At 32.8% G+C, this 19199-nt stretch overlaps 3 protein-coding genes across 3 annotated transcripts; all 3 read right to left on the reverse strand.

The window, feature by feature from the left end:
• Window positions 1–1978: 1978 nt before the first annotated feature.
• On the reverse strand, window positions 1979–3652 carry LOC145028776 (ribonucleoside-diphosphate reductase subunit beta). Its single transcript, XM_078977515.1, has 5 exons — window positions 3336–3652; window positions 2812–3045; window positions 2484–2568; window positions 2297–2375; window positions 1979–2197 (listed from the first exon to the last, which is right to left on the reverse strand). Exons 1-5 carry the CDS (start codon window positions 3615–3617, stop codon window positions 2122–2124), a joined length of 756 nt encoding a protein of 251 aa, XP_078833641.1. The 5' UTR covers window positions 3618–3652; the 3' UTR covers window positions 1979–2121.
• A 3782-nt stretch (window positions 3653–7434) lies between these two features.
• On the reverse strand, window positions 7435–10781 carry LOC145028764 (uncharacterized). Its single transcript, XM_078977508.1, has 13 exons — window positions 10597–10781; window positions 10068–10406; window positions 9853–9981; window positions 9648–9740; window positions 9475–9554; window positions 9265–9378; window positions 9060–9133; window positions 8853–8929; window positions 8643–8726; window positions 8455–8547; window positions 8260–8367; window positions 8086–8160; window positions 7435–7974 (listed from the first exon to the last, which is right to left on the reverse strand). The coding sequence occupies exons 2-13, from the start codon at window positions 10371–10373 to the stop codon at window positions 7558–7560; spliced, it is 1650 nt and encodes a 549-aa protein (XP_078833634.1). The 5' UTR covers window positions 10374–10406; window positions 10597–10781; the 3' UTR covers window positions 7435–7557.
• Window positions 10782–16984: 6203 nt separating this feature from the next.
• Window positions 16985–18547, reverse strand: LOC145048715 (HCP-like superfamily protein with MYND-type zinc finger). The gene is made up of 3 exons (XM_078997304.1): window positions 18212–18547; window positions 17935–18097; window positions 16985–17825 (listed from the first exon to the last, which is right to left on the reverse strand). The coding sequence occupies exons 1-3, from the start codon at window positions 18382–18384 to the stop codon at window positions 17088–17090; spliced, it is 1074 nt and encodes a 357-aa protein (XP_078853430.1). The 5' UTR covers window positions 18385–18547; the 3' UTR covers window positions 16985–17087.
• Window positions 18548–19199: the final 652 nt, after the last annotated feature.

Here is a 19199-nt window from a genome sequence, read left to right on the forward strand (position 1 = left end):
AACGTGACCCACGTGGTCAGGCATACAGCCCGCGCACAAACGTCAGAGTACCTAGCTAGACCAAAAATCTGAACTTTAGTATTTTCTTTATAACTTTTGCATACGGACTCAGACTTACGTGCAGTTTTCGCCTACCTTCATAGTTTTTTATAAGGAACGAGTTGAAGAAATAAAATTTAGTAATTGAATCTTTGAGGAGTATTTTGGTCATTTTGATTGATATTTACTTGTTATATAGGTGGTGTTTGAGAGTGTTGCTCAAAAGAATAGAACTAGAATAGGACTAACTAGCCTTCGTGTGATTGAGGTGAATATGTGTTGGCATTTTTCCACCTTGTGGTACATGGAAAAATGATTTTATGGTAATGAAATGCAACGTTTTGATCTATGAAATGATTTGAAATAAAAGTATTAAATGTTTTTTAAAGTAATATTTTGAAAGAATGCTTTGAAAGTAAGAATATCTTGAGAGCGAAGAATATTTTGGAAGATCCTATGTTTGATATGTGAAATGAGTATTTTCAAAATATATATCTTCCTAATAACCTATGTTATTGTAAATTATGATGTGAGTATTGATAATATGAAAAGTGAAGCTAAAAAGAAATCAAAAGGAAAGAAAGTAAATAAATAATGAAAATGAAAGAAGACAATAACATCATCAAACCAATCTCTCAACCGAACAATTACAATTTTCAAATCACAAAGTTATAAGTATTGTCACTTGTAACTATCAGGTCCGGCTCAAAGATTTTGGAGACCCGGTGCAAAAAATAAATTAAAGCCTAATACCATTTTGTAAAATATTATTAAAGAAACTTTTTAGTGCTAAAAAATAAAAAATAAAAATAATAAAAATAATAAAAAAAAATCAACTGCTTTAACAAACATAATTTTTAGTGCTAAAGACAAAAAAAAAAATCCACTACTTTAACAAACATAATTTTTATTGTTAATAATATAAATGGGATTTATAACATCCAATTATACTTTAATTAATATATTATTGTTATTTTCTTCTTATTAAATAAAATTTTCAATCGGATGCCCCTTACAATTCGAGGTCCCGTACGACCGCGCACTTACACTCTTAACTCAAACTGTTAAAGACGGTTATACCATAAGCTGCAAGGATGTCTATCAAATCATCAACAAGAACAAAGTGATTATTAGCTACATTGCTATTTGTATCGGTGTTTTTTGCCGAATCCACTCTATGCGGATGATTTTTCTAGATATGCCTAGGTTTTTCAATTTTCATGATCTTTTAATCACATTTTCATTTCAGATATTGTCATATGTTGATTACTTAATCAAATCTATTAAATATTCATTAATAAGAGATCCTTTTATATCAACCCATATCATCAAAATTTTGTTAAGAGGGTTAGAATGACACCGTGATTAATAAAACATAGTAATCATATAGTATTATTATCATATTTTGCTTTTATACGGTACTTGATAACTTTACCATTTTTATACTGTATTTTTTTTTTTTTTTTGTCTATTTGTAGCAGTGTTTGTGTATGTGCATAAAAGAGATCTTGCAACAATCTGCAAAAAGAATTAATGAAATATGTCTCGAAATACGTAGACATGACAAAGTAACAACAAGTAACATGTTATCAAAATGTTTTATGATGAGATTAAAACAAATGTTAAATAGAATGTATTGTCATGTCTACGCCTTTGAATATAGTGTATTGTAATGTTTATTTATTTATTCTAACGCTTTTTTTAGAAATATGACGTATCTATAAAAACAACAAATTGGAGGAAACGGTCTTACAAAATCATCTGTTATTATATAAAATTATTTTAAATGTCAATCATCCAAAAAAACACTTTAAAAGGTTCTCAGCTTTCAATGTTTGTGACAAAAAAAAAGTAAAGGTTATTCATTTGTCGATGCCCAAGTTTTCAATGCATTACTTCATAAACATAAGATTTTAATTATGTTTTTAACTTTTGCACATTAGAATTAAAATTGTAAGTTACGATTTAAATTTTTGGATGAAACTGATGATGTTAATAATATCAACTTAAAAGTCGAGTGAATTCTTTGACTTTCTACAATATTTGGGGTCATGTACATGACATGATGCTATCCTACGATCATCATGGTGCTGCTACAACATTTGTGACTTCTTGATTTTGGAAGAAGGTGGCAAGCTGTTTCTCCATTTCTATTAAACTGCAAACACAATTTATCAAATACAATTTATACATATTTTTTAATAAGTATTCCATAAAGCATAAAGAAATATAAAAAAAGATGAGAAAAGAATCTCACATCTCATATTTTCGAAAAGCTTCATTTCTTTTGACTATGTATATGGGGCTATCCTTGGGCAGCTTGGTCACACTGCTACCTACCAAATTTCCCAATCATAAATTATATATAGTAAGTAACACTACATTAAATACATAATATAATAGAATAATAAAAAAAAATTAGGGTATAAATGCAAGTTACATACTTGGAAGCACAACTGGAGATTTATTTTCCTCAATCTTGTGAGATTTTGGACTTGGAGAAGTTGTTTTGATGGTAGCATGCAATCCCTGCAAAGTGAAAGTGTAAAACACATCTCTCATACCTACTTTAAGAAACTTAAAATGAAGTTGTTCAAGCAAAAAAGATACCATTGAATCTTTACCAAATTCTTGTTTAAAAGCTTTTGGAGTGTAAAGGATCTAATGAACTCTAAAAATGGATATCACCAACATCTACTCTATTAATGATGAATGATGTCCAGATGAACAAGTGAAAAAATTTTAAAAGCAATATGAGAATATAACTTTTACCTTCTTCTTCTCTTTTCTCTTGAGAATTTTCATGTGGCATTTTTTAATGTAGTGCATTAGGTGATAACGGGAATGTCTTGCAGACAAATCATCTCTGATCTCTGGGTTCTCAGTAAGCCAATCTATAATTTCTTTTGACTTGATTACCTCCTCTGTCTTTAATGTTTCTAACCATGAATAAATAGGCTTCCACTGATCACTACGCTGGAAACGAGCATGATTAGGATCTTTTTCCTACCACAACAGAAAATCTCTATCACTACAATTGCCATTTAACAGCATATAAATTGCAATTGAAACACTATTGAAGTTGAAAAGGAACACATTTGAAATCTACAGTCATAGAATTGCTATTTTTCTGAAGTGGCACTAGCTAGATCCAATTTACAAAAACAAAAACGTATTCAATGGTGAATTTTCATTATTGAATTCATAACAAGTTAAAACATCCCCGATTTCGGGATAATGCCGGAAGTTTGCTTACACATGCTATGATAACAGGATAGTGAATAAAAAATGACTACCTCATTGGAGAGATTTCCATCGTTTAAAAACGAAGTAAACATCTGGCATACATCTGATAGAGGCATTGATTTGATGTGATCGGGTAAGGAGGAATTGTTGGATTGAAGCCAAGTTTCGACTTCGGAAGGGTTTAGAGACTTGTCTGCAGGAAGCGTGGAAAGCCATGTTCGAGCCAGTGTTTCGAAATCATCTGCTGCGTCGATGTCGTAGTCAAGGCTTTGATGATCGATGTCTTGGTTACCTTCTAGGGTTTCCGCCTGTAAATCCATTGAATTTGACATTTGCAGTTTGCTCGAGTGCCTTTGGCAAAGCTTAGAACCTATACTTTTTTACTTATAACTTATTTATTCGGTTAAATAAGGAGTTTCATTTTTTTATTTATTAGAGCAACCCTATAAATTGTTTTTTATCTAATACGAAAATGTTATTGCAACCCAACAAACTTATATGTTTTGGTTTAAAAGATCCATTATCTTATTTTTTTCATTCTAAGGGTACAAATTCATATTCTTTAGATTTAAATGTCCTTCTGAAAAAAATAAATGGCTCATCCGGTGAACCCCTTCCTAGTTAACAGGTTTAATATGCAAATTCAATTATTAAAGTCCCCCCTCAATTGATACGATACAAGACCTACAATAACCCTAAATTCAATAGCGATGACCATGAAATCAACGAAGACTCCATCTGCTTCTCGTTTAAGAGAAAACCAATAATCACGTATGAATTGCATCACAACAAATCAAAGGTTTAAATCAGAAAAGATAGCAATGGTGTCTCTTTCGATTTCAATCAACATTCTTCGCTCTGTTCTTCATCTTTTTTGTTATTGACAGAGTAACCTAATCATGAACGTCAATCTTAATCGACGACGATTCTCCACTCTGTTCTCTGCCTTCCAATTTCAACCAGCTCTAATCATGAACATCAAATCTGATCGACGACGGTGACGCAATTTACCTATTTAGAAAAAGAAAAAGGAGTATAAAAGTTATAACTATTTTCATCCGGATCACACACTATGATATCACTCTCTTTCTACTCCTTCCCTGATTCTTCACCCACCCTTCTTCATCTCCCCCATTTCTTTCTCTGAAATAACTAGTGTGTGAGAGAGAGAAAAATTGACCACAAGATGAGGATTCGCTTCCTTTTTACTGTTGTTATAGTGCATTCCCAACTCATTCGCTGCCAAATCAGGTCAATTGTCGGAATACCGAGCACTAATTTCCCTCAAATCCGCCATCATTTACGACCCTCAGTCCTCCCTTTCCACCTGGGACCCTTCTACCAGCCACTGTACTTGGTTCGGTGTCACCTGCGAACGAACTCACAGGCTCTATCCCTCCCAAAATCGAAAACTTAACAAACTTCCAACGCTGCCAACTGTGGTCTCTTTAGTGAAGTTCCTCCGGAAATCGGGAAGCTTCAAAACCTGGGCACGTTGTGGAAATTAAAGGCCACCATTGTTAATGGAATAAAGTTTTTTCCATTTCCCAATTTTGGAAAAGATAGAAGAAAAAAGGTGAAAACGTTTTTATAGGTAAGAAAAAGTGTCAGGTAGTGCTTAGATAAATCCCCAAAGTTGTTGACGAGGCAGAAGTCTACTAGGCTCTAAGTGTTGCTGACGAGGCTACATGTCATCTTTTTTTAACCTATTTGACAAATCTAACCGGTTATAATGGGTTGTTTACATAATTTAGTAGGTAAAACACAAGTTGATGCCCTTAGAAAGCAAAAAAAATAAGATAAAGGATCTTTTAAACCAAAAATACGTAAGTTTGTTGGGTTACGGTGATATTTACCCTTATCTAAACACTTTTTTGATTTATACCGGGATGAAACCCGTAATAAATTAAAAGGCTCATTTTTTAAGCTTTGTCAAACTAAAGACGATGACATACTCATCAAAATTGATGATTGCTGATTACTAGTACTCTAGTAGTCTCGAAACATCTCCAAGCTTTTAAAACTATAATTAGGTATTTTTTTCATCTTAAAATTATTTTCCATATATATATATATATATATATATATATATATATATATATATATATATATATATATATATATATATATATATGGGACAAACGGAATAATATTTAACAAAAGAAATTATATAAAAATCATTAAATTTCATCGGTTTCGTAATTCAACAACTTATATTTTATTTGTACTTTTATTAAAACGTTTTTATTCTATTAAAAAAATAATAAAAAAATAACTCATCATACCTTATTAGGCTAAGAGGAGTGGAATACAAACCACTCGTAAAATCCTATATAACATCCCAGAAGACTAGTGAACACCACCCTAAGGTTTGGTGACTTGGGTGTGGTGTGATGTAGCGTGAGTGCAAAGAGTAGCCAAGACACACAATCACTAATGCAGCAAACTTTCATCTATTTTCTTTTAATTTGTAGTTACATATATGGTCCCTGAAAATGTATCTTTGTTTCTCATTATACTCTTGAAATTAAGCCTTCAGCTCTCTCTCTCTCTCTCTCTCTCTCTCTCTCTCTCTATATATATATATATATATATATATATATATATATATATATATATATATATATATATATATATATATATATATATATATATATATATATATATATGGTTTTATTATTCTGTGTTTTTAAAATATATATTCATGTTTTAAATTATGTTTTTATTTAATTTAATCATAAAAAAGTAAAAAATAAAAAAAATAGATAATTTTGGAGTTGTGACCATTTCCTATGTGTATTGAGTTGGTGGTGGGTTGGTAGTGAACCTGACGTGGCACAGAGGTGGTGCCATTTTTTCAATGGGTTGGTAGTGATCACTACCCACAACCTTATTGTTCGAAAAAAAATCATCACACACATTTTTTCCCACGTATTCACTCAATTTTAACAGAATTGTCTGATTTGGCATTCGTAATATTTTTTTGTATTTTTTTTTTGTTTTGTTAAAATGTCTTTATTAGAAAATATTCTTGGAATTAGAAAATTTTGTTAAATCCGGTAAAGTCATTTGATTTTTTTTTTTTTTGTATTATTTTTAGGAAGAATTTTGCACACTTAAAGTATTTGTAATTTTACTTTTTGGGCCTATAATAATATGCTTTCGGTTTTTTACTTTTTTATACGATTTTGTGATGATTTTTTTTATTTATTTATAGTGTGGGACCTACTACAAAACATATACCGACACATCGTTCTTTTGACTATTCGTCTTTTTCTTTTCAAAATATTATAGAATTTTAATAGAGTACACAAAATATAAATGGTTAAACCGCAAAACGAAACAAATATATGACAACTTTGCCCTATTTAATATAATCTTAAGGCTGAAGGGATTGGGCATGCTAAAACCCTCGACAATGAAGTGCTAAAGGTGGTAAACAAACCCCCTTTAAAATGCTATCAGCCTCGCTGAGAGAGGAGAGAGGAACATTAATACTGTGTTCTTATTGGCTTATCTAAGTTTATACTTTTTTTTAATTTTTTTTTCTAAAACTTATTAAACTAACAAATTACCACTTCCTACCTTTTTACATTTTGGATGCTAACACACTGACAACCTATGTGGCTTCAAAAAAATCTAATGAAAGCATAAAAAAAAAAATCTGATATGGTATGTTACCACTTCCTTTAGCCTAATAGTTTGACTTGTCAAAGCATGCTTTTGATATGAACCTTTTTAAGTTGAATTAGAACCTACAAATCACCTCGAACTTGGATCAAAAAGATAATTGGAGCTATTAGGTCAAGTTTGATGTTAAGTTGATATTGTTGAGCCTATGCTTTCAAATTGTTGGCAACCCTATATATACATGCTAAATTACACATTCAATGTGAAGGAAAAGAATACATATCCCGAATGATTATGGTACAACGTAGAAAGTTAAATCATTTATTGCATTATCTTTTGTAACTTTTCTATTATCAAGTCTGTTTAGTACATACATTATTGCACTAGATACCGGGTGTGATCCAGCTCTCTACAAAGGTCGAGACTTACTAGAAAGTTGGGTCACACCTACTGTCTAACATAACAAACACACTCAATAATAGGAAAATTACAACAAATTATACAATAACACCAGAGCAGTTGATATAAAACCGGTAAACAATAAATAAACAAGCAAATAAAGCTCTAGTCACAATACAAAACTGTCATCAATTTTCTACAATATACCAGAATCAAAATTGTTAAATATATATAAAGTCAACTCTACCGATATTTCTTTGCTTTGGCCAACTTCTTCTTTTTCTTCTTTACAGCTTTCGGCACTTTACTCTTTCGAGCTTCTCTCTTCTCTTCTTTCACTTTCTTCTTATTCTCTTTCCTAGCTGACTTTTTATCCTCAGCTGTCATTTTTTCATCATCAGAAAAATCATCATCATCATCATCATCTGTTTCACCCTCTGATTCATCATCATCTTGCAAGTCTAAACCTTCTGTTTGACCACCACCAGGGGCATTTTGTTCAAGATTTGCTTCATTATGCTGTTGTTGTTCAATAGATCGTGCATGATTGAGCCCTGTAATGGTCTTATAATACATATCCCCAGTGTCTTGCCCACTTGTCAATCGTATCACATCTTCCTCAGCATTTGTCACATTATCCAAAGTCTTTGGGATGTATGACTACAAAAATAATACAAAAAAAAAAAAAAACTTTAATCAGAAAAGAAATCGACTTTAAAATGTAAATACTAAATATGTTGGTATTATAGGTAAAAGTAAAGTGATGCACACCTGGACAAAAACAGCATCTGCAATTTCTTCCTCTGCAGATATCTCATCTCCTCTAGCCAAAACTTTTTGTTGAGCCTGAATTTATGGAAATTGATTAATGATATTGAAAGATACTACTTTGTTATATAAACTAATAAAAAGGTGAAACATTGTTGTATAAATATAGTAATATACCTCCTCCAAGTAACTATCCACAGAATCTTCATTAATCGAAGGATCAACAATAAAATCAAACAATTCACGGATAGTCATAACAGCTACTCCACCTTTCTTGAAAAAATCCTGCATCCCACAACATTTCATTACTTTTATTTCATTAATCCCACTAAATTACTAATTTAATTTAAAAACACAGTATAGGAAACTTACAGATACGTGAACACAATCCTCTCTCAGAAAATCAAGTGCATGAGGATGATCAAGATCAACTGATTGAGATACATCAATGATGTACATGTGACCCTACCACCAACAAATATCAATATTCAATAATCACTCACATGGTGTTTGTTCATTTCTTAAAAAATGCTTATAACCAAAACAGCAAGAAGATTTACCTCATGGTAAAGTATGTTATATTCACTAAGATCTCCATGTACTAGCTTACACTTTTGATATAATACACGCATTGAAGTTATCATCTACATATACATATACACAAAAAGGTTGTTTAATGTTTATACACTTATACTCACTAAGAATAATCAAGTTTGCAAAAGCATGTAATGAGTAACTGTAAGAATGTAAAATTACATAATTATCCTTACCTCAAAATAACCTTCCCGTAGCTTATCAAGCGACAGTGCAGCATCTTTAAGCCGGGGTGCAGCCCATCCAGTATTGCCTGAACATATACCAAGAAACTTCAGTAAATGAAAAAAAAAAAAAAAAAAAAAAAACACAAGAATTTTATTTATTAATATTTGATAGCATATCATGAAAATAATTATAAAAACATAAATGGAATCATGTACCTATGAACTCCATAACCAGGACATGGAGTCTTAAAAGAATTGGGGTGGGGCAACGAATACCAGCTGCCTTCAGTCTACAGTTGAACAGTTATTAGAAAACATTATTGTAAAGATTCAGTATTTTATAAAAACCATTGTGGGAAAAATTATAATGGGGTATCAGTTATCATTAATCAAATATCACAGGGAATTAAAAAAATGTTACCTCATAAGATTCCTCATCTCCTTCTCAGCCCATGTCTTAACCATTTTTCTTGGGTTGTGCTTGCAATATCCGTATCTAAATCGATAATCACCTTGTACATATCGATCTCTATCCCTAAAGTAGTCAACAGTAATAAGATCATTAGTGTAATTACTATATATGATGTGACATGATCTGAAGAAGGTGGAAGAATTAGTACATAGGACATACTTGAAAACAAGAACAGAAGTTTTGTAAACTTTGATTGCAAGTTCCTGGCCATCGGATCTTGTAGCATGATAAACATTTGCCTGTTTGACAGAAAAATGGTAATAAGTAAATACATCTTAAAATTGCTAATGAATGATAAAGATGGGAATGGGATTTTTAATTGTTATTCATACCTCCTTCCCAGTTGAAATGCAGCCATTGATATCATGGAAAATACCTCGATTCAACATTTTGAATAAAACCATACGAGTTCTAGGATCAATTGCCTGAAAAATAATGATTACATTTCAAAAGAGATAATAAGGCTACAACCAAGAAACAAAAACCTAATAGAAAACAATCTTATTGAGCATTGAATGTACACACACACACACACACCTGTTCAACAGTTGCTCGATCAGCTTTTTCAGTAGTTTTAGTTTTACCAATGGCCATCCCTCTGACACTTTCACGTATGGCAGTGGTGACAGAGTTTGACATACCAGAATCCCATCTTCCTTCCCACTCCTGTAACAGAAATATATTTACATACACTTCCACATTGTTAACATCATATCAAGCAATAATTACTAATTTCAAAAGTAAATATACACCTCTAATGGCGAAGCTCTGATATGATTAGTAAACTTCTGGTTCCGATTAGAGAGTGGTTGGAGAGGAGAAGCGTTAGGCCGCGAGTGGATTCCACCATGAGCATTTGGACGTCTTGCATTGAGTACTAGAGCTCCATCAACTGCTCCTGAATCATCTTTGGCGTCCAGATAATCCAAGGCTTCTCCGATTTCAGAATCAGATGACCATGAATCCTCTTCTTCATCAACTTCGTCTTCTGATACTTCTTCATCTTCCACTTTGTTGTTAGCTTCTTCCGTGGCAGGCTTTCCAACAACAATCGACATCGGTAACAGTGGCGAAATCCCAATTAACAAAACCTAACGAAATATTTACCAATAAAAATTAATAACTAAAAACGAGCAAACCTAACAAAACATTAGCTACTACCAATTAGTAATTAGCAAAAAAAACTGTTCGAAGTCTCGAAAGAAAATATCAAATGTAAACTGATAACTAAAAAATCATCCTAGACATTGCGTAGAATTCGATTTTTGGATGGGATTGTACCTGAAGGACGCAGGAGGGAGGCAGCAGTTAGTGGTAGTGCTGTGGCGTTAGCAGGGCACAGACAGTGGACGTTCGCCTGGTGACGGCAAGCGGGAGGCGGCAGCAGGGAGCTGAGAAACAGAGACCAACAGTAAGATTTTGAGGAGGGTTCTGACGTACTGTGGACTTTGTGTGAGGTGACAAGTTTTTATTGGGTTTTTCAACCGAGTTTTTAGTTAACTTCATATACAAAAAAAAAATTTAACTAACTTTTTATTGGGTTTCGTTAATGGGCCTTTATAAATGAACCATCTACAACCGGGCCGAACTAGGTATCTGATTTGGGGCCGGAAACTGCTCATTTGGATGGAGGGCTGGATCATGTGTTCATAGGTGACAAGTAATGAAGTATGCAATATTTGAGTAAGACCAGAGGTATATTATTATTATTATTATTATTTTACTTTTTGGAGTGTTATTAGTTTTTTTTTTTACTCAGAAATTATTATTTTTTATTGTTTTTCATTTTTAAATAAAAATAATTGATTTTTATGATTTATAATTTAAAAAATAAATATAATTTCTTAAAAATGATTAGTAAATACAAAAATTAATCAAAATTAAACTACTTCATTACTTAAAATAATTACATTCAAGATTTAAAAAAAAAAACTAAAAAACAACCAAAATTAAAAAAAAAAAAAACACAATATAGATTAAAAAACCACCTAAAAACATAATTAAGAATTACATAATATCTTATTTTGAAAAAAAATACATCATTCGAAATCTTCGTCCACGTAATCGTGATTCTCGTCATCGTCATCATGATCCTCGACATCGTCACCCTCAACAATATATGAATCTTCATTTAATTCGTCAAACAAATCATCGTGTCAACACTTTGTTTGGGGCTGTATGTGAGCCATATAAACGTGCTCCACAAAATCCGCACGAAAGACGTGATGAATGTCACGATCATGTTCTTCTTTTCTATTTGCCATATACTCTTGCGTACCAATGGATACGCATTCGACATTTGGCAAAACTTCGTTTTTATTGTATCGACATATCACTCTTCATTCGTCTTCAAGAATCATATTATGTAATATGATACACGCGTAAATTATGTCTTACAACATTCTCACTTCAAATGACAATGTCCTGACTCTTAGTACTTACTAATGCCTCTTAGGTACATCAAATGTTCGTTTCACGTCCTTCCTACCTGACTCTTGTGCATGCTTAAACTTTTTCTTTTTTCGTCGTTCGGATATGTGAACAATTTCACAAAAAACAGATAAGATAGGTTATATCCCAATTCCCATCAGTAAGCTAGTACTCACGCTTATATGTTACCTCATTTTCTTGAAAATGTACATCATGCAACTTTCCATTGTAGATGTCGTCGGATATCGTCAACTGATCCAGAGTATTGATGTCGTTATTTGCACCATATGGATCAAAGAATGTATGTTATATAAAAGGATCATCTGATGCGATTGCTTCTAGAACAATCATCGATTCTCTATGGTCGCCTCGTATGTATTGATCACGTTATGTGTTGGGGCATAATACCTAAGCCCAATGCATGCAATCGATACTACCTAACATTTCCAATTACCCATGCTTATTTTCATGCACTGTGTACAATTGGTGGACATCGTTGATGGCTGGTTTGCGAAAATACCTTCTTCCGTAAACCAAAGTAATAACTTTCGGGAACTTGTACACACTTTCTTCCATTGTACACTCTGACATCCTCAAATACTCTACACATTTGTTTACCCCCATGTCGTATGCTAATTGACGAATTGCGTATGTGAATTTTTGAATTGGAGAAAAACATTTTATGTGTCATGAATTCTGCTTCCATTGAAAATACGGAAAACGGCCTTCCAAATCGTCAACAATATGTAAAAATAACTCCTTCCTCATCCAAAAACGTCATCGAAACTTTTTAGTGAACACCGCGTCATCTGCAAAATTATCTTCTATAAGACGATTGTGAACGGCTTCACGATTTCTTCACAACTGTGGCTTTCTTGTTTTATGTAACGCCTGTGTTTCTAGGCTAGGCACTAATGATGATGTAATAGTCTAGGCCAACCTTTGTAACTTGTTTTGAAATAATAAAGATGTATTATTTGATTATTATGTGTTTTATGCTTAATTATTATAATTTAATGAATTAAGGATAAAAATAAGCATAAAAAATAAATGCTAGATGAACCCGACATCAATGAAGAAAGTTGTAGTGGTTGAAACAAGGATTCCAGAGATATAAAAAATATCGAAATCCGAGTTATAACGAATAAGTTATGACTTGTTGAAGTTTCGCGACAGAACCAACATGACGTTGTGTGATGTAAAAAGTGAATTTACAGTAAACTGTTTTTTAGCCTTAGCGATCTAAATAATATTTGTAGTGTTCGTTAAACCGAGAGCTTGCATAAAAATATGCTCAAATCTGACTTCGTATGAGGAAATTATGATTTTTTAAGTTTCAGCTTAGAAGTAGACAAATAAAAACTCGAATTTTAGATCGAGTGATTTTTAGCCGACACAACCTAAACGAAAATCAAATGTCTCGTCAATAGTAGTACAACGGTAAAAGTACAAACGAAATCGCACATCGGATGAAAAAGTTATGAATTTTTAACGAATTTTTCTGTCCCGGTATGTTAAAAATAATAATATAAAAAAATTCAAAATTAACCAACGGGGTCTAAACGAAAGTCGTATAGTATAATCTCACCTACACGCGCATATAAAGAATGTCGAAAACGGAGCTCGTATGCGAAAGTTATGAATTTTTGAAGTTCAGGGCACAAAATCCGAAAATTTTCTCATGCGGAATCAGCCACGTCGCCTCGCATGCGAGCCATCCCCGTGTCCGTCTGCTGATTTGACCGAAGTGAGGTCCAATTTGAAGCTGACGCGTGTCTCGGCCTTGCCTCGTGTCCAACGCGTGCCCTGCCACTTCGCCCTCGTTGCTGCCACCTGCCTCCCTATCGCTGTTGTCGCATGTTTTCTCTCTCCCCCCCCCCCTTCGGCCGAAGCCTCGCCCGGTTTTGGTTGGATTTTTGCACGCTTTTACATCCTAAACTTTATTTTAAGCCGCTTTTAACCCCCCGAAGCCCCGGGAACCTACCTAACACCCAAAGAACGTCCCGAAGTGCCTGAAGACCCCAAGAAATTTATGTTTTCAGTTTGAAGCTCAACCCTCGCAAGGCCCGGTTCTCATTAAAGCTCTCGGTTTCATCGGAAACGATTGTTTTAAGAAACGAAGTGCTGCCCGATTATCATTAAATCAAGTGAGTGTGTAGTTAATTTCATCTTACACATAGATATGAGGTATTTTCTACAAAATCCGTCCTATGTGTATATTTATTGTTTACTTATTTGAGATGGGTGTTGAATGAATATTTTATACAAGTTTTAAAATGATTTAAAATGTATATGTATTTTTATCTACAAATATGTTGGATATAACATGGGTATATGAAATAGTTGGTGTGTGTGTTAAAATTATGAGAGGCCTTGATGACGTCCATGGACCTTTCTAGATAGTCCAGTGGAACGCTAGTAGGCTCGCAACCTGTAATTGTTAGTGAACTATATGTTCGTTGGTGTACTCCATCCCCTTCATGGTTGCCTTAAGGACATGTGTGGCTGAGGAATCCCCTTAGCAATAGTGTCCATCCCGATGATGATCTTTAGGCTAGGTCCCTTGTGATAGGTGTTTAGGGACGTAAAGTGAGGATAACGGGAACGGGTAATCAAAGTTATTGTTGGTTGATGAAATTAATAAGTTAATTATTAGTTAATGAAATTAATAAAATTATTATTATTTGTGGGTTGAAAACCCTATATACTTACGAGACTTCTAAGTTTGACCCACTCAATTTTTTTATATTACAAGTAGTAGACCCAAAGCATAGTTTGGATGATGAAAATGGATTTTTGGATTATAGGTCAGTAGTTGTAAATAACTGTTGTAAGGCTTATGATGTACTGATTATGCTTTTGATCTGTATCAGAACATGACATCCCGAGGTTTTGATATATAATGAAAATACATATTTATTTAAGAAATGTTTTGATAAATTTTCATCATGTTTTGTTTTGGGGACAAATTCTATAACTTCTTTTAAAAGATTACTCTGATTTTATTTTAAAAACATAAATTAAATCGGTATTTTTTGGCCGAAAAAATTGGGGATATCACATTTTAGGTCGTGAACATGAACTTTGACTTTGTCGGTTTTGAAAATACGCCCCAATTTTTTTCATGATGGAACCGAAAAATATTGCCTCCTTTTAAGCCGTTAGATCGAAAGACGAAGATGACGACACCGTGTTTTAATAGTTTTTTTTTGAGATGATATGTAGAAAAATGTGTAGAAATTATGTTGGGTTGATTTGGTATTTATAGGGTGATAAAGGGATTAAAACACACTCACACCTGGGTTACAACCGTTGAAAAAAGATTATATATATATATATATATATATATATATATATATATATATATATATATATATATATATATAATTTAACCATTTTCGACCGTTAGAATAAGAAAGAGAAAAAAAAAAAAAAAACTTAAAGGGTCAATCACAGTAGGAGAGAGGATGTGGGGAAGGCTTCCCTCACCCTGTTACCGCACTAGCTTCCCACACCCTCGGTATTGTGTTCCGAGATACAAGTAAGGTTCCCGCTCCTCCTTCCTATGGTGTATCCTTCAGCCTAATGCTTCTGAAGGTTCATATTATGTGGCAATACAACATCCTGAATATACATATAAAGACGAAATTCCAAGAAAACTCTCTAGATGGAATATGTTACGGAGTAGTAGAAATCAGAATATATATATATATATATATATATATATATATATATATATATATATATATATATATATATATAGGGAAAGGTTATTTGGAAAACAAAAAAACCCTAATAAAACCCTAAAAATCATAAAAATGCATAAAAAAAAAAATACCTAGAGATCACAAAACTTTTTTTTGACATTTTATAAGAAAAAATCGCAGATTTTTGAAGAATATCGCTGAAAAAAATTTGAAAAAAATAACTTTTTTTTTTTGCAAAAAAAAAAGTTATTTTTTTTTCAGCGAATTTTTATAAAAAGCTGCGATTTTTTATAAAAAAAATTCAAAAAAAAAAATTGTGATCTCTAAGTATTTTTTTATGCATTTTTATGGTTTTTTGTTTTCCATATAACCTAAACTTATATATATATATATATATATATATATATATATATATATATATATATATATATATATATATATATATATATATATATATATATATATATATATGGGGGGAGTAGAAAGAAATCGAGGACCTGAAGAATATAGGTTTTGATCGAAGTATGAGTGTGGCTTAAGTCAGCTTGGAGAAGGAGGAATGTAAACTAGGTTATCTGATTTGGGGTAAAATCCGCTTTATGGGAGTGAGTACCGATTCTAGACGGATCGGTGGTTACAGTGTTTTCAAACCCGTCAATGCTTCATGTTGTCATTATGACCTGTATATGAAATGCCTTGACCCGTCTTTGCCCACGCAATGTTTACCAACACAATTATCGAGTTTTCGAGACATCGGTATCCCACCATGTTACCATGACATGTCATGACTCCTTTGTGATACCCGTTAATCCAAGCTAGGTGTTTTGACCTTAAAGAAAATAAAATACTCAATTAAGTGATATAAATAATTATTTTAATAATTAAATTTCTTAAATGATAATTATAATGTTTTATAGGTTTAGTTAATACTCAAATATATAATAACGGTTTAATTAATACATACGAAGTAATAGTTATGAGTGCTCATTTGCCTAAATCGTCGAGAGTTGTTTTGTAAGATAAAGAATATAAAGTAATATACATACTTGTTTCCCTTGTTGAAGTCTTTAGCCTTAGTTTCTTACTTGCTACTTCGTTAATACATCATACGGAGCAAAGTTAGTCTAACTTAGATGGAAGTACGCTTAAGTGGCATACGATATTAAGTAATCGAAAGAGTCAGCCAGTAAAGCACATCTTAAAATAAAAAGTAATATTCAATTTCCGCAGAATAACATTGTTATGAAAACCAACAAAAACAACGAATCAATTTTTTATGCAAAAAAATTACATTTGAATACTATAAAACAATTGAATTAATCATTTTGAGGCAGCTCCGAATTCGTGGCTATATTGTTAATAGCTATTAATATTTTTATGATTTTCTTTAAAATATATATTTAAGGATTTAGGATTATTTTGAAATATAAATATTTTTATTGAGAAAATAAATAAATTTAAGAAATGTAAGTAATATTTACCTAAAAACACTCATTTCGCATTATCTTTGACACTTAATTTTCTTTCTTTCACAAAACTCATGTGTCCTCTTAAAGTCATCTTAATACAAAAGAAAGTACCAAAAAAAAAAAATAAGTAAATAAATAAATAAATAAATAAATCTCGTAGTCATAGTCATAGAGAAGAGTCCAGAGGTTCATCGCTTTCTATTTCGTCGATCTCAACCGTCCGATCATCAGTTACCTGTTGTTCCTCATCCACACCGTCAATCGCATGATTCCATTCCTCCATGGGTGCGCACTCAATCTTATGGTGCACCCTCCAATCATGCGCCTGACACCCACGTGAGCAGTAGTTCACCATCCCACAACCCGAACATCTTCTGAACTCATTCCTTCGGGTCTCCGGTCTCCCACACCACCCATCGGAGCACAATCTCAGACCCGGACCCGGAACGCCGCAGCCTTTCAACCCAAACCACTCAATCAAAAACCGGTTCGCAGGGTGGAGTTTTTTCTCCGGTAAGCCTGAACCGTATCGGCATGGTGATCCATTTGATTCTATTAAATCCGGTCGTTGAGACTGCGTAATGTTGAATGCGCGTAGGACGGACGCAAGTTCACACGCGTTGGCTTGGACGAGGAGACGGCGTCCTTCTTCGACGTCTTTCCGTACACCGTAACCGTCTTGAAGGCAGTGTCCGAGCTCCCTGAGGGCGTCGACGTGACCGAGATAAGCGGCTCTTGCACAGAGAGCAACTGCAGCTCGGAGGTCCTTATCGGTTTTCTTGCCTCCACTGCCGTTGAACTGAATCAGAGCCAGTGAGTACAGTGCCGGCGCGTGAGAATTAATCGCCGCTTTCGCCATCAACGACGCTCCACTTCCTCGATTTTGTAGACAATAAAATCGGATCTAGGAAAAAAACACAAAACAACTCTAAAAATATATACTAAACGAAACTAATCCATCGATTTCTACAACCACAATTCCATTATTCAATCAAATACTAATTACTATTTACCATTCCAAGAGTATAATACGCCTCTTTGTTGCCGGCGTTGACGCACAATTTCAAAAACCGGTGAGCCTCATCAGACCAGTTTTTAGCTGTGACGGAAACAACTCCGCTTCCTGCGTTCGACAAAACCAGAGGATGCATGCCTAATTTCTTCAACCTTTTACATCTACAAGAATAAAAATCGGAAAACCATATATTATTAGATAAACAAATTTCAGTTCACAATCATTTCTAACAAAACACCAGAAATTTGGTATGCATATTTTAGACCAAAGCGTACGTAAGAAGAACAGCGACGAAATCAGCCGGAGAAGATGCCGTAGAAGTGAGCTTGCACAGAATTACAATAACAATCTCATCAGGTAACGATTCAAACAGATCGGATCTTGTTCTTGTTGTTCCATAAAGAATAGCTCTTCCTCCTCTTTGTCGTAGCTGCTTCTTCATCTTCATAATTGGTTGCAGAAGACAAATTCAAAACCGCACGAGCATGTTCAAGGGTTTGATGTCGAAAGTGAAAATAGGGAATATTTGAATCACTTTTATAGTTGATGAAGAGAATGGAAGAGAAAAGATAATGAATGAAAACTCCTAGTAATAAGGACAAAGAACCCACGTAACAAGATACTACAATATACAATATGGAATTATAAACTTCAAATCTATAAATTTTATACGATATAAAAAGGCCGGGTCGGTTTTTCCCATGAGGTTTTATTTTTCTTAGTTTACAAAATGATCCATTTAACTCGCCGACAAATATATATATATATATATATATATATATATATATATATATATATATATATATATATATATATATATATATATATATATTTTCCAGAGTTAAATAGGTGGTGTTTCAGAAACTTTTAACGGTTTTATTTTTGTAATTATGGTTTTTTTTTTTTTTTAAGTTGGTCCAAAAAAAAATTCATGCTTGGATGAGACAATTTTTTTCTCTCTTTCGTTAGATTTTTTAAAATAATTTATCAAGCAGATATAACTAAATAATTTAGTCGATATTAGGGATTGTTTACAACTTTCGATAATTCAATCGTTTAAATGGTACAATGTTGTAGATAAATTTGTCTTTGAATAAAAATATATAGTTTGGTTAGTCCTCTAAATAACTATATTGAATGATAAAAATAATGATTTTATTTTCTATCCAAGAGGTAAAGTTGAAATGTTTTAAAATCTAATGATATATAAACAAAAAAGACTTCAAAGTTATTGTGATCAAATTAAGTTTAATATCTACTATT

Source organism: Lactuca saligna, chromosome 1 (assembly GCF_052625555.1).
Source record: "Lactuca saligna cultivar CGN05327 chromosome 1, ASM5262555v1, whole genome shotgun sequence".
In the NCBI taxonomy this organism is placed as follows: Eukaryota; Viridiplantae; Streptophyta; class Magnoliopsida; order Asterales; family Asteraceae; genus Lactuca; species Lactuca saligna.